General features: G+C 39.6%; 1 protein-coding gene across 6 annotated transcripts in view; it reads right to left on the bottom strand.

The window, feature by feature from the left end:
• Positions 1-13,393, bottom strand: part of SPATA7 (spermatogenesis associated 7) — a 39,706-nt gene extending 26,313 nt beyond the window's left edge. For 2 of the 6 annotated variants that reach the window (XM_055538840.1, XM_055538841.1), the window contains exons 1-4: positions 13,174-13,392; positions 7,081-7,155; positions 4,906-5,001; positions 1,920-1,967 (exon numbers count right to left, since the gene is read on the bottom strand). In XM_055538840.1, the coding sequence (XP_055394815.1) occupies positions 1,920-1,967; positions 4,906-5,001; positions 7,081-7,155; positions 13,174-13,192 (238 nt within the window). In that variant the 5' untranslated portion in view covers positions 13,193-13,392. Of the gene's footprint in view, positions 1-1,919; positions 1,968-3,734; positions 3,763-4,905; positions 5,002-7,080; positions 7,156-13,173 lie in introns of those variants that run through there. The other 4 variants (XM_055538842.1, XM_055538844.1, XM_055538843.1 and 1 more) reach the window with 4 other exon arrangements.
• Between the last annotated feature and the right edge of the window lie 812 nt (positions 13,394-14,205).

The following is a 14,205-nucleotide window of genomic DNA, read 5'->3' as shown; positions in this document are numbered from 1 at the left end:
ATGTACAGGGAAAGAAAACAGATTAATGGCTTTCAAGTCTCGGAGTGGGATGAGGAAGCAGCTGCAAAGCTACCATTTTGGGGATCTTCTTAAGATGATGAAAATATTCTAAAACTGGTTTGTAGTGATGACTGCACAGTTTTGTAAACTTGGTAAAAATCCATAAATTCTATGGTATGAAAATTATTTGTCAACAAAACTGCCATAAAAGGTAAAGCCTTTCTTGGAACTTCCCTGGTGGTCCAATGGTTAAGAATCTGCCTGCCAAGACAGACGACACGGGTTCAGTCTCCGGCCCAGGAAGATTCCACATGCAGCGGGGCAACTCAGCCCATGTGCCATGACGACGGAGCCCACCTCCCAAGCCTGTGCTCCACAGCAAAGGGAAGCCCGAGCGCCCCACTGAGAGCAGCCCCTGCTCACCGCACCTGGAGAAAGCCCACACACAGCCAAAAACTAAAAACATAAAAAGGAAAGCCTTTCTAATGCATTAGAATATGGAATTACTTAAACAATTCAACAAAGTATAGAGACATCCTAATTTAGACACCGACTGCAACTATCAATTCAGTTGTCTGCTTTGATAGAAGACTATAAAAACAGACATGACTCAAGACCAGAGACATTTCTTTTTGAAAATATGTCTACTATAAAGCCTATTTCTAAGTAAGTTTGTACTGATTAGAATGCACATCAGCTATGTTACACACAAAGGAATGATTATCACTATACTTCAATGTGGTGATGATAATATTTGCGGTTCTTCTAGACATCACAATTTTTTTCATTTACATGATCATAAAGAAAAACTCCTGTCTCAACTGACTGAAGGCAGAAAGTATCATGGATAAATAAGCACTAACTAGGTCTCAATTCTAAAAACAAAAACTCTGTAAGTATACCATGTCTGCTGCCAACTCCTGAATGTTTATCTCCACCCTGGAACCTCCTCCTGAGCTCCAGGCTTTGCATTCCAACTGCCTCCTCAGCATCTCCACTTGGATTTCTAATAGGTATTTATTTTTAACTATAATGACCAAGATTGAATTATCGAATCAGTTGATTCACTTCCTCCCCTAAATACCTTCCTTTTATATTTCCAACGTCAGTGAATTATAACTCTTGTCTTTTTAGCGTTGGGAGTCATCTTTGACTCACTCCTCTTTTTCTCTCATATTCTATCTACATCCAGTTCATCAGGAAATACTGTTGACAGACATCTGAAAAGTTTCCAGAATCAAGCCATTTCATACTCCCTCTGCTTACAAGCACAATTAGTATTCTATGGACAGAGAAGCCTACTGGGTTACAGACCATGGGGGTCGCAAAAAGTTCAACAGGACTGAGTGACTGAGCATGTGCACACACACACCCTCTACTCACAAGCACTCTGATCCAAGCCACCAATATCTCTCACTTGAATTAGTTTCCCAACTAGTCACTCTGCTTTTACCATTGCCCCTTGTAGACTATTCTCAACTTAGCAGCCACAGAAATACTTTTAAAGTGAAACTGGCTATTCCTCTTCCTCTACTCAAGGCCTTCTAATGTCTTCAGTGTCATTTAGAGTGAAAGCCCCAGTGCCTGCACATGGCCAAACCCCGTGTGGTCTGCATCTCTCTGACCTTTCTCAATGACCTCAGCACCTGTCACTCTTCAGCTGGTTTATTTCACACCAGCTGCAGCTCTTCTTGCTGTTGCCCTGGATACACTGATCCCAACAAACCCGGCAGAGTTTCAGTTCTGCCAAGATGAAAAGAATTCTGGAAATGGACAGTGGTTATGGCTGCACCACAAGAAGAATGCACGTAATGTCACTGAATTGTAGACTTGAAAATGGTTAAGAAGGTACATTTTAAGTTGTGTGTGCAGTTTACCATATTTTCTTTTAAAAAGGCAGTATGTTAAAAATTACTTACATTTGATGCTGGCACTCATGCTTAGTGGAACTGAGCAGTCTACTGCAGCTGAAAGAGAAAAATCACTTGCTTTAATACTATTCTTAATATTTATAAACGACAATAACTATCAAAAGTCAAAATCACAAGAGGTTCCAGAACTTGGAAGTTCCTTGTTTTGATATATATGCTACTTCTAGAGATGAAAAATATCCTTGATAAAAAACACACTGGTTAGAATTAACAGCTCACTGGATACTGCAGAAGGAAACATAGGTGAATCTGAACACAGCAATGCAAACTATTCAAAGTGAAGCAGTGAACACCGGAAAACGAATGTACTGAGTGTCACTGACTTAACCTACCTGTGTCACTCACTCAATATAGTACCTGGAATCCCAGAACAAGTTGAGAAAAAAGAGCAAAATGAGAGCAGCGACATTATCTGATTTCAAGGCTCACTGTAATGCTACAGTGTTTGCGGCAGTGTGGTGTCGTAACAGACACAGATCAACAGAGCTGAAGAGCGAGTTTAGAATCAGACCCTTGCATATGGTCAATTATCTTTTAAAAAGTGCCAAGGCAGTTCCGTGAAGAAAGGACAATCTCTTCAACAAATGGTACTTGGGACATTTTTAGGCAAAAAAATTGATCCTTATATAACACCCGATGCAGAAACTAATTCAAAATGGATTAGAAACAGTGTAGAAGCTAAAACTTAACCAAAATTTTAAAAACTTTAGTTATTCAAATGGTAAAATAAAAAATTTTGTAAAAGACATTGGTGAAAAACTGATGAGATTCAAATAAGGTCTGTAGTTAATAGTATGCTGTCAATATTAATTTTCTGGTTTTAATAATTGTACTATAGCTATATAAAATCTTAATATCAGAGAAAGCTAGATGCAGGGTTTCTGTGACATTCTGTACTATTTTTGCAACTTTTCTGTTAAGTCTAAAGTTATTTCATAATAAAAACTTAAATAAAGAAAATGAATTGACAAATCACAGACTGGGAGAAAATATTTGCAAAACATGTATCTGACATAGGACTGTATTTCTATAAAGAGGACTCTCACAACTTAACACTACGAAGACAAACAACCCATTTTCTAAAATGGGCAAAAGATTTAAATAGATATTTCACCAAAGAAGATACGTAGATGGAAAATAAGAATAAGAAAAGTTACTCAACGAAAAGGCACCCCCTCACGCACTGCTGGTGGGATTCTAAACTGGTACAATCAGTGTGGAAAACAGTATGGAGGCTCCTCAAAGAGTTACAAATAGAACTACCATATGGGTCAGTAATTCCACTTCGGTGAATTTACCTGAAGGAAATTAAACACTAATTTGAAAAGCTATATGCTGTATGGTCACTGTAGCATTGTTTGCAATAGCCAAGATATAGAAGTAATCTAAGTTATCTTTTGATAGATGAATGGAAAAACAAGGCGTGATATATATACACAATGGAACATTACTTGGCTACAAAAAATGAAATCTTGTGTTTTGCTATAATATTAATGGATCTAGATGGTATTATTGGAAGTGAAATAAGTTGGACAAAAAAGACAAATACAGTATGATCTCATTTATATATGGAATCTGAAAAAAAAAAAAACAAAATGAAAAGATTCAGATACAGAGAGTAAATGCTGTTGGCAAAAAAAAGGAAGCTGAGAATGTGGGGCAAAATAAAATGACGGGGATTAAAAGGTACAAGCCTCCTTTTATGAAATAAGTAAGCCTCAAATAAATAATACATGGCATAAGGGAAAGAATCAAAAACACAGTGATTAACTTTTTATGGGGACAGATGGTTAGTAGACTCACCTTGCTGATCATTTCAGAGCATAAGCAAATGTCAAATGACCATGCAGTACATCTGAAACTAACATAATACTGTATGTCAGCTATACTTCAATTTACAAAAAAGGAAAAAAGAGCTTCTTATCATCAGGCATGAGGGAAATACACACTAAAATGCTATGAGATACCATGACATATCCAGAGAGTGGCTAAGAAAGGACTGCCAATGGGAAGAGCTGGTGAGGATGTGGAAGTGACGGAAACAAAAAATGACAGCCACTTCAAAAACAGTTTGGCAGTTTCTTATAAACTTAAACATACACTTACTATATTACCCCACAGTTCCACTCCTAGTAAATAAATTTATCCAAGTGAAATGGAAGCATACGGTCAAATATTCTAAATGAATGTTTACAGCAGGTTTATTCCTAATAGCCAAAAGTGAGTCAAGATAACCCAAATGTCCACCAACTGGTGAACGTCGATAAACTATGGTATATTCACTAAGTGGATATTACTTAGCAAAAAAAAGAAAGAAATATTGACCATGGATTAGTTTCAAGAGTGTTAACTAATTGAAATAAGTTAGATCCAAAATGATACATATTGTATAATTGCACTTATATGAAATTCTAGAAAAGGCAAAACTATAGTGAAGAAAGGAGGTCAGTGGTTGCCAGGAACTGGAGAGAAGAGAGTGACTGCAAAGGACTAGGGAGAAGGTTTTGGTGAAATAATGAAATGGTCTGTACCAGAAGTCGGTGAACATGCTCTGTAAAAGAACAGACAGTACATTTCTCAGGCTTCGCAGGATCATAGAACCTCATCACAACCAGTCAACTCTGCCTTTTAGTATAAAAGCCACCATAGACAATATGTAAAAGAATGAATGTATTAAAAAGAACAGATTATAAATTACTGTCTAATCACAGTATTAAGATCAGCATCTAATCACAAAAATATATTAGGAATAACACAGGTAAAATGAAACAGAGACATTATATTCGAACACAGTTAATAAAATGGCATTCTGAATTTGCTAGGTGCATAGAATCTGTAGGTGGTACTTTACTACACCAAGCACAAACCCACTGGTAAATAATGTATTCATTTTTGCTACAGATTAACACAAATTAGAAGTGAAGCTGAGAAGGGTTTAAACTGGGTACAGAAAGTAACATTTGCACATGTTTACCTTTGGCTGAAAGGATTTTATTATAGTGAACAGCCATGTGATTCTTGACCAGTTGGAGGGTACTTAGTCTGAGAGAGGAGGAGTCAGTGCACAAAGCTAAAAATTAAAACACATTTAATCATTATATATTTAAAATTAATTAAAATCCATCATGAGATAAACAAGTTACTCAGCATTAAGTACATTTTTATAAAATGTTCTGGACTTTAACCATGGAGACACTGGCATTGTATCTGTGATGCTGAGTATGTTCTGGCTGTCATCCTGCAATGACAACTGACGAGCTACTGACTGCTCTGGGTTCCAACCTTCCTAAGTTTTACAAGCCTGAGAGTTTTGGGACAAGATTTTGGAAGATATCTACCATTACATTTACAAAACTATTTCTTATTGACAGCTCTCAATCTCATAACTAAAAATATTTAGCTGCTTGCCTGATGATAAAATAATGTTATCATGCTTAACATTTGAATACACTGGTGTGGGAAATCAAACAAGTCCTACAGGTGAAGATTCTATTCTGAGATGAAAATTTCTAATTTTATACCTGAAAACAAGACCTACAAATCAGTTTACTGCATTCTTTTGGAAGTATTAGGACAACCTTAAGACAAGTACAATCACAAAGAAATTAGATGACATTAAACTTCTTGACCTCATCTAAACTATTAAAAGAAATCTTAGAATTAAGCATGCATATACAAGTATAAACATATAAAATATAAACATAAACACAGGCATAACTTTTTAAAATATTAAACAGTTTTTGAGAATAATACATAATGTAGTTAAAAAAAATTGCAGCTAAAACGGCATATACACTGAAAAGTAGTGAATTTCCTGCCCTGACCCTAAGTGTTCTCTCCCAGAAGTAAACTTTGCTACTTCTTTAATGTATCCTTCTACGGAAATTCTATGTATAATAAAAGTATATGCAATAACGATAACCTTGACACTGATACGACAACTACTACTAAAAACGTTTATTGAGTAGGTACTATGCATATATTGTTCTAAGCTCTTTACATGCAGTAACTCATTTAGTCATTATCATCACCATTTAATAGATGTGAAAACTGAGGCACAGGAATGTGACGTCTTCAAGATCACACAGCTGATAAAGGACATAGTTTGGATGCGAACCAAAGCAATCTCATACTTATAATCACTGTTTCTATACCAGCTCTGCAACATATTCTTAAAATAAAAAAGTTAGTAAATGACATACTGCTCTTCAGTCTGTTTTTCTATGTAAGTATCTTTTAAAACTAGTTCAAAATTTTTATTTAAAAATTATTTTTCAAAGTTTATGATTCTAGTTCCATGTGTATATATGTGCTTTATTACCAAGAAATAAGTGAGTAATTGAAAATGATTCTTTTACATTTGGAGGATCGGCATCAAAGATTTTTCATGTAAATAAGGAAAAAAAGACTTTCAATTATTTTGACCAAAAACCCAGGCTTAAAAATTTTAAGCTACAATTATAAAATATTTAAAGTGTACATTAAAATTTAAAGTCCTTAAAATGTGAAAACATTAAGATGTTTGATCTTACAGAATATAGATTTAGAGAACATCTTAGAGAATGTTGATTTTCCTTTCAGAGGATCTAAAAATTCCAACTGGATAAAGAGCCCCAAATGGACAAGTGTTTGTTCCTGATACAAAATGGACTTTTCAAGTGCTCTTTTTCTCTGCCTGGGTTTTCCTCTTCAGTGCTGTGTCTTTAACCACCTGCTAATCACCATTTTAACAAGGAAGGCAAACCTTCAGCCAGGGCAGTCTGCCAGCAACAGAAGAGCTGGGCTGGAGCTGCCACAGGGGGCAGGAGGTGACCAGGGCCACATCCAGGGCAGGATGGACTCCTACACTCTCTAGTCTCAGGAATTCTTGCAATATTTAATTCTAAGTAGTAGTATGGAGGAGGAGGAGGAAATGGCAGCCCACTCCAGTACTCTTGCCTGGAAAATCCCACGGACAGAGGAGCCTGGCGGGCTACGGTCCATGGGGTCGTACAGAGCAGCACACGACTGGGCACAGCACAGCAGTAGTATGAAGTTCAAATATTGATTAAATGAAGTATTTTTTCATCATGCTATATAATTTAAAAATAAAGGAAACACAACTGGTCAATCTTTTAACCATCTTTTACCGTTTAAGTACCTCACTTACCATTACTTTTGGTGCTCAAGTGTCCTTTAAATAGGCATGATGCATCAAATGTGGGAAGGACAGAGGTTGCTCTGACTTTTAACAAAAAAACATGAATTAGGACAAATGAAACACAACTTTCACAAAGACACTACTGAACACATAAAAAATCATAAGCTTATCTTTACCAAAATTGTTTAAAATTTATTCAATCAATTCAATTACTAACCAGCAATAATATATCACATAAAAATCCGGCTGCCATAGATAAAAGGCTTTCTTTTTTAAGAAAATAAGTTATTTTTTAAAAAGTTCTGCCTTGAGACTTAAGTTTCACTGGATAAAATAATAAACACATCAATTATGTTACTTGAGAATGTACTGACTTTATTCTGTAAATTACTGACATATTGGTTTTTAAATGATTTTGAGATACAATCAATAAGATTTTGAGTTAATATATATATATTAACTATTTTAGTTAATCATAGGCTGGTCTGTCCTTAAAAATAATTTTAAGAAAGTGATCTTCTCACAGAGTAATTTAGTAACTTATAAAATTATATACTATAAAATTATTACATAAAAGTACATAAAAATGTCAGAACTTAATGATTAAAGATGTCTTAAGCTTCATCTAGTCCAATCCACTTACCCTCCTGTGTGGATTCTATCTAAACATCCCATATTTAATTTTTTATATATATTTATATGTTTTATTTATATTTTTAAATTGAAGGATAATTGCTGTACAGAATTATAAATTGTCAAACATTAACATGAATCATACAATTGTTTTATACAATTGTAAACTGCCAAACATTAACATGAATCAGCCACAGGCATACACTTGTGAACCTCCCCATTCCACCCCTCTAGGTTGTTACAGAGGAGAAGGCAATGGCAACCCAGTCCAGACTCTTGCCTGGAAAATCCCATGGATGGAGGAGCCTGGTGGGCTGCAGTCCATGGGGTCTCGAAGAGTCGGACACAACTGAGCAACTTCACTTTCACTTATCACTTTCATGCATTGGAGAAGGAAATGGCAACCCACTCCAGTGTTCTTGCCTGGAGAATCCCAGGGATGGGGGAGCCTGGTGGGCTGCCGTCTATGGGGTCGCACAGAGTCCGACACGACTGAAGTGACTTAGCAGCAGCAGCAGGTTGTTACAGAGCTCTGGTTGAGCTCCCTGTGTCATACAGCAAACTCCCGTTGGCTATCTATCTCACCTATGGTAATGCATGTCTCCATGTCACTCTCCACACACCCTGCTCTCCCCTCCTTCCCCACCAGCCATGCCAAGCCTGTTCTCTGTGTCTGCGTCTCCACTGCTGCCCTGCCCATAATTTCATCAGTACCATCTTTCTAGATTCCATACATATGCATTAGTACACAAAATTTGTTTCTCTGATTTCCTGCACTCTGTGTAACAAGCTCTAGTTTCATCCACCTCATTAGAACTGACTCAAATGTGTTCCTTTTTATGGCCAAATAATATTCCATTGTATATATATGTACCACAGCTTCTTCATCCATTCATCTGTCAATGGACATCTAGGTGGCTTCCATGTCCTAGCTATTGCAAACAGTGCTGTAATGAACACTGGGGTACAGAAAACTAGTATCTCCCCTAACATCAGTGTCTCACCTTTCAGACAAGATGGGCTATCAGAAAACTAGATATATACTTCATCACAAAACAACTTCTGTCCCCCAAAAGTGATTGTGTTTTGAGGGGTAACCTCCAAGATAGGAAAGCTGAGTCACAGAGTTTAATGGAATTCAACAACCAAATATAGTGTATTCCAAGACATGTTTTAAATGGGTAAATGGTCATTCTGCTTTATAATCTATAAAGATGTGGGGAAGAAACAAAGTCTGAAAGAAATATGGATGTTTGAAAACAGAAAAAGAGGTATCAAGTCAGTAGAACTAAAATCCAGGATGAGAGAACAAATCCTGCTAGAACACAGTGAAACAAACAAAAAAATCACCTGAGATAAGAATATCCAAGAAGCTCCATCTACACTGTAAGTCAGAGAGCAAGAAGGAAAAGCATTAACTTACTTAGGACAAGAGAAGTCAAGGTGGTAACACTTGAGTTGGTAGTAAAGACAGTCATGAAGGAGCATATAGAAATATAAAAGCAGAAAACTAACCACCAAACTCTCAAATCTTATTTCTCCAGAGGGAAAAACTGCTGACTTTTTGCCTACCCAGAATCCAGTGCCCCTTTGAAAACACGACCTCAACCTGCTTGAGGAACCACTCCTCCCTTCGCTTAGCCTAGCTGGTTCAAGAGGATCCCACTGTCGGAGGTGCGCATATCATCCCAAACTGGCCAGTTATGGTGACTAAATCAGCAAAGACTATGTGACGCTAGTCCAGACAATGAGACACAGTCCTGGGACTTTTACTGGAACTACTAGGAAATCCCTAGAACGTAAACAGGCCTCACACTACTGGTGGCCATCTTGCCCCACACAATGGGAACCTGTCTGAGAAGGAAACTTACACAGAGGTAAGTGGAACCAGGACCAAAGAAGATCACTGGTAACACTGCTTGAGCACTGGGATATAACCATGTGTGAAGCTCTACCCTCCCTAGACTCTTCTCCACAGGAGCTCAAAAATTCCCACTTTTGCTTAAACCAATTTGAGTTGGATTTCTTCACTTGTATTCACTTACTGAATACTGCTAAGTGTACTTGGCAACCTTTTAACCACTTTGTAGCTTGAAACTCACTTAATCCTTAAAACAATCCTATGAGATTGGTACTATCATTATTCACACTGTATAGATGAAGCACAAAGAGGTAAGACATGTCATTTGCCCAAGACCTCAGCAGTCTGGCTCCTGAGTCTTAACCATTACACTGTCCTGATCAATATAAATTGCTTAGTACTCACATCATGCTCCATGCTACTATTATATCATATGAAACAGGCTAAGAAGTATGTAGTTTATTCCCTGTATGCAGTTTATTCCTTCCAAATTCCTTCCTAATGAATGTGTTTCCCTACAGTTCACAGAAAAAGAAAAAGCAGGTATATACAGAGAAGTGAGAGAGCACAATGTCAGAGGCCATAAGCGACAAAAGATAAATAACTTTAGATGTCTTAGTACTCTGTGCTCTTAAAATCATCAGAGGTAATGAAATCTAATCAATTTAAAAGGTGCAATTTTTTTGTTCAGTCGCTAAATTATGTCCAACTCTTTGTGACCCCAAGGACTGCAGCACGTCAGGCTTCCCTGTCCTTCACCATCTCCTGGAGCTTGCTCAAACTCATGTCCATGGAGTCGGTGATGCCATCCAATCATCTCATCCTCTATTGCCCCCTTCTCCTTTTGCTTTCCTTCCTTCCCAGCATCAGGGTCTTTTCCACTGAGCCGTCTCTTTCATCAGGTGGCCAAAGTATTGGAACTTCAGCATCAGTCCTTCCAATAATATTCAGGGTTGATTTCCTTTAGGATTGACTGGTTTGATCTCCTTGCAGACCAAGGGACTCTCAAGTCTTCTCCAGCACCACAGTTTGAAAGCATGAATTCTTCAGCACTCAACCATCTTTATGGTCCAATTCTCACATCCATACATGACTACATAGCTTTGACTATATGTACCTTTGTCGACAAAATGATGTCTCTGCTTTTTAAGGTACTGTCTAGGTTTGTCATGACTTTTTTTCCAAGGAGCAAGCATCTTTTAACTTCATGGCTGCAGTCACTGTTCACAGTGATTTTGGAGCCCAAGAAAAGAAAACCTGTCACTGCTTCTACTTTTCCGCCTTTCTATTTGTTATGAAGTGAAGGGACCAGATGCCATATTAGTTTTTTGAATGTTGAGTTTTCACTCTCCTCTTTCACCCTAATCAAGAGGCAAGTCTTCAGTTTCTCTTCACTTTCTGCCATTAGAATGGTATCATCTGCGTACCTGAGGTTGTTGATATTTCTCCCAGCAATCTTGATTCCAGCTTGTGATTCATCCAGCCTGGCATTTCACATAATGTACTCTGTATATATTTCATGGTCAGAGGACCCTGGTGGGCTATAGTCCATGGGGTTCCAAAGAGTCGGACAAGACTGAGTGACTAACACTTTCACTTTCAGCACTACCTGGGAAGCCCCCAAGTGGGATTAGGGCAACTCTAACCACCTCATTTTAACTTAATTAACTCTTTAAGGGTCCTATTCTGAGGTAAGGGGTTTGCACTTCAAAAACTCTGCATATAAGTTAAATAAGCAGGGTGTCAATATACAGCCTTGTCACACTCCTTTTCAATTTTAAACCAGTCCATTGTTCCATGTCTCCTTAGGTATTTTAGCTCTAGCTAAATTTATTTATGGTTTTCTATTAACAATTACCTCAGATCTCTGTTGAGTATTACATTGTTCTTAAAAGCTCAATAAAAAGCAATGTTTGATACTATGCATTATATAATGTCCTAAAAATGGAGCTAGTTAAATTGGGCAAGTTATAAAAACAGAAACCTTTTTACTTTTTTTACATGAACCTGATTTTAAAAACAACCTAACTAACAAATAGACTTACTAAGTCTATGATACTCTAATTTTTACATATATCCTTTCCCATGCTCCCATTTCTACCATGAGATAGTTAAGTTGCTCTAAGGTTTTGCTTTATCATACCTGGATTGAAAGTCTCTTGTGTCACTTACTGGGACCTTGGGAAGTTATTTATGATCTTTTTCGTTTATTCACCATGAAATCAATGTACAAGATGTTTTGTGCATTAAAACTCGAGATAATTTCGGAACAGTTTCCAGTATACAGCAAGAGTCATGTTAGCTTCTGTGGTAAAACTTTTGAAAACCATAAATGTATTTTCGTTTGCTTTTTCTGGAACTTAGATGGTAAACTGTCAGAAAATACAGCTTGCTGATCAAGGAATAATTATCTCCTACATTCCTACTTATTTTGATCGATGATTACATAATAAAGGCACACTTGTATGCAAAGCAAGACATTGCTAGGAACCATCTGGCAGCTTGGTTTAAAGGTATAATTTAAAATAGATGCGAACACTGAAATGGGAGAAGCCTGAAGACTGCCTTATCTGCCCTGCTCACCAAGTGTGAAGATGCAAACTATTTGGGTTGGGCTGACTCCTGGAGTTACAGTTACATGGTTCCAGCTGCTCCACAGTGATGCGCGTTTTAACCCGGAGCATCCAGTCAAGTGCAAGTATACATGGTGAAAACGGATTCGTTCTTTGCTACTGAAACTGTAGCCAGTAACACTACATCATTTGGAAGCTCATTCGAAATGCGTAATCTCAGCCCCTCCGTCAAGACCTGCATTTTTTTTAAATTTTATTTTATTTTTAAACTTTACATAATTGTATTAGTTTTGCCAAATATCAAAATGAATCCGCCACAGGTATACATGTGTTCCCCATCCTGAACCCTCCTCCCTCCTCCCACCCCGTACCATCCCTCTGGGTCGTCCCAGTGCACCAGCCCCAAGCATCCAGTATCGTGCATCGAACCTGGACTGGCAACTCGTTTCATACATGATATTTTACATGTTTCAATGCCAAGACCTGCATTTTTAACACGATTCCTAGGCAATCAATATTCACTGTGAGGGTGGAGAATTCCTGGGTTATCGTGTAGTTTGGGGGCGGGGCTGGGGGCGGGGCTACCGCATGGAGGATTTTGTATTTCCTAAGTACACTCTGTTAACAGTGTGCCAAGAGCTTTGTAGGTATTATCTGCATTTAATCCTCAAGAGCTCCAAGACATGGGTGTTTTTACCACGATCGAGATGAAGAGACCGAAGCTCACCCCTAAGTGCAGGGGGCGAGGGGGGGGACTTGATTCGGGGCTTAGGGAGGTCTGCCTCCGACCCCGACTTCAGGGGAACAGGGCCTCCCGAGGCCGGAGTAACAAACTCTATGAGCCAACGAGCGCATCTGGGGAGCCCGCACGCAAGGCTTCCTCAGCGGCGAGAGGCCTAGACAGCTTGTGGAGGGCTCGGAGGCAACGCTGACGACCAAGCAGGGGCCCGGGAGCGCGCGCGCGCGGCAGCGACGCCGACCCCACACCTGAGGGGGCCGGGAAGCTGGCGGGCGCCCGCGACGGCGGCCCTTTACCTCTCCGGCTGGCGTCCATGCTCGGGCTCTCCTGCGGCCACACCGCGGGGACTTGCGGCGTCCCCTTCGGCCTTTCCAGGGGCCGGGCCGGCTCCCCGCGGCAGAGGTTCGGCGAGAGGCAGCCGGAGGGCGGGGCGGCGCGGCGCAGCGGCAGCGGCGGCCGGAGACTGACGCGCGGCGGGCGGCTGAGGGAGGGCCCCGAGGCGCCGGATTGTGACGTCACCGCGCAGGGACGCGCCCACGCGGCCCCGTACCCCGGGTCTCGAGAGGGGAGCGGAGGAAGTCGGGACGCTGCGGTGAAGCGCCGGCCTGCGGCCCTGCGGCTCTGCTGCCGGTCGGGACTCCGCCCCCAGCACCCGGCAGGCCTTGTCGCTGCGGGACGAGCGGGAAGACATGCCGGCCTCATCGGGCGTCCGTGTCCCCTGGGTCCCGGAAAGAATTGTTGGTTGAGCTAAGGGTAACATTTAACTGGCTCCAGATAATTAGATTTCCAAGCAGTACTTGAACATTTGGATTAGTGAACATCCTGGGTATGAAAAGCATCTACGTATTATCTTAAGTCTTAACCCCAATAATCAGTTTGCATTTCTTCTCGACGCAGGGATCGAACTCGGGTCTCCCGCATTGCAGGTAGACACTTTACCATCTGAGCCACCAAGGAAGCCCAAAATAATTAAATTTACAAGCAGCAGCAGTACTTGAACATTTGGATTAGTGAAAATCCTGGGGATGAAAAGCATCTACATATTATCTTAATTCTTAATCCCAGTAATCACTTTACATTTCCTTTCTGCTTCCTGAGCTTCCCCCCACCCCCTCCTCTTTCACCACCACCTTCCGCCTTTTTGTGTACACCCGTGGCGGATTCATGTCGATGTATGGCAAAACCAATACAATATTGTAAAGTAATTAGCCTCCAATGAAAATAAATAAATTTATATTAAAAATAATAATAAAATCTTAAGTCATCAGTTTTCCTTTATGATGGAAGAGAGTTGTAGCGTGAACAAGGCGTTCAATTATCCGTGGCTT

This window comes from Bubalus kerabau, chromosome 10 (assembly GCF_029407905.1).
Source record: "Bubalus kerabau isolate K-KA32 ecotype Philippines breed swamp buffalo chromosome 10, PCC_UOA_SB_1v2, whole genome shotgun sequence".
In the NCBI taxonomy this organism is placed as follows: Eukaryota; Metazoa; Chordata; class Mammalia; order Artiodactyla; family Bovidae; genus Bubalus; species Bubalus kerabau.
The sequence above is the reverse complement of the archived record's forward strand: the minus strand, read 5'-3'. Positions and strand labels throughout refer to the sequence as shown.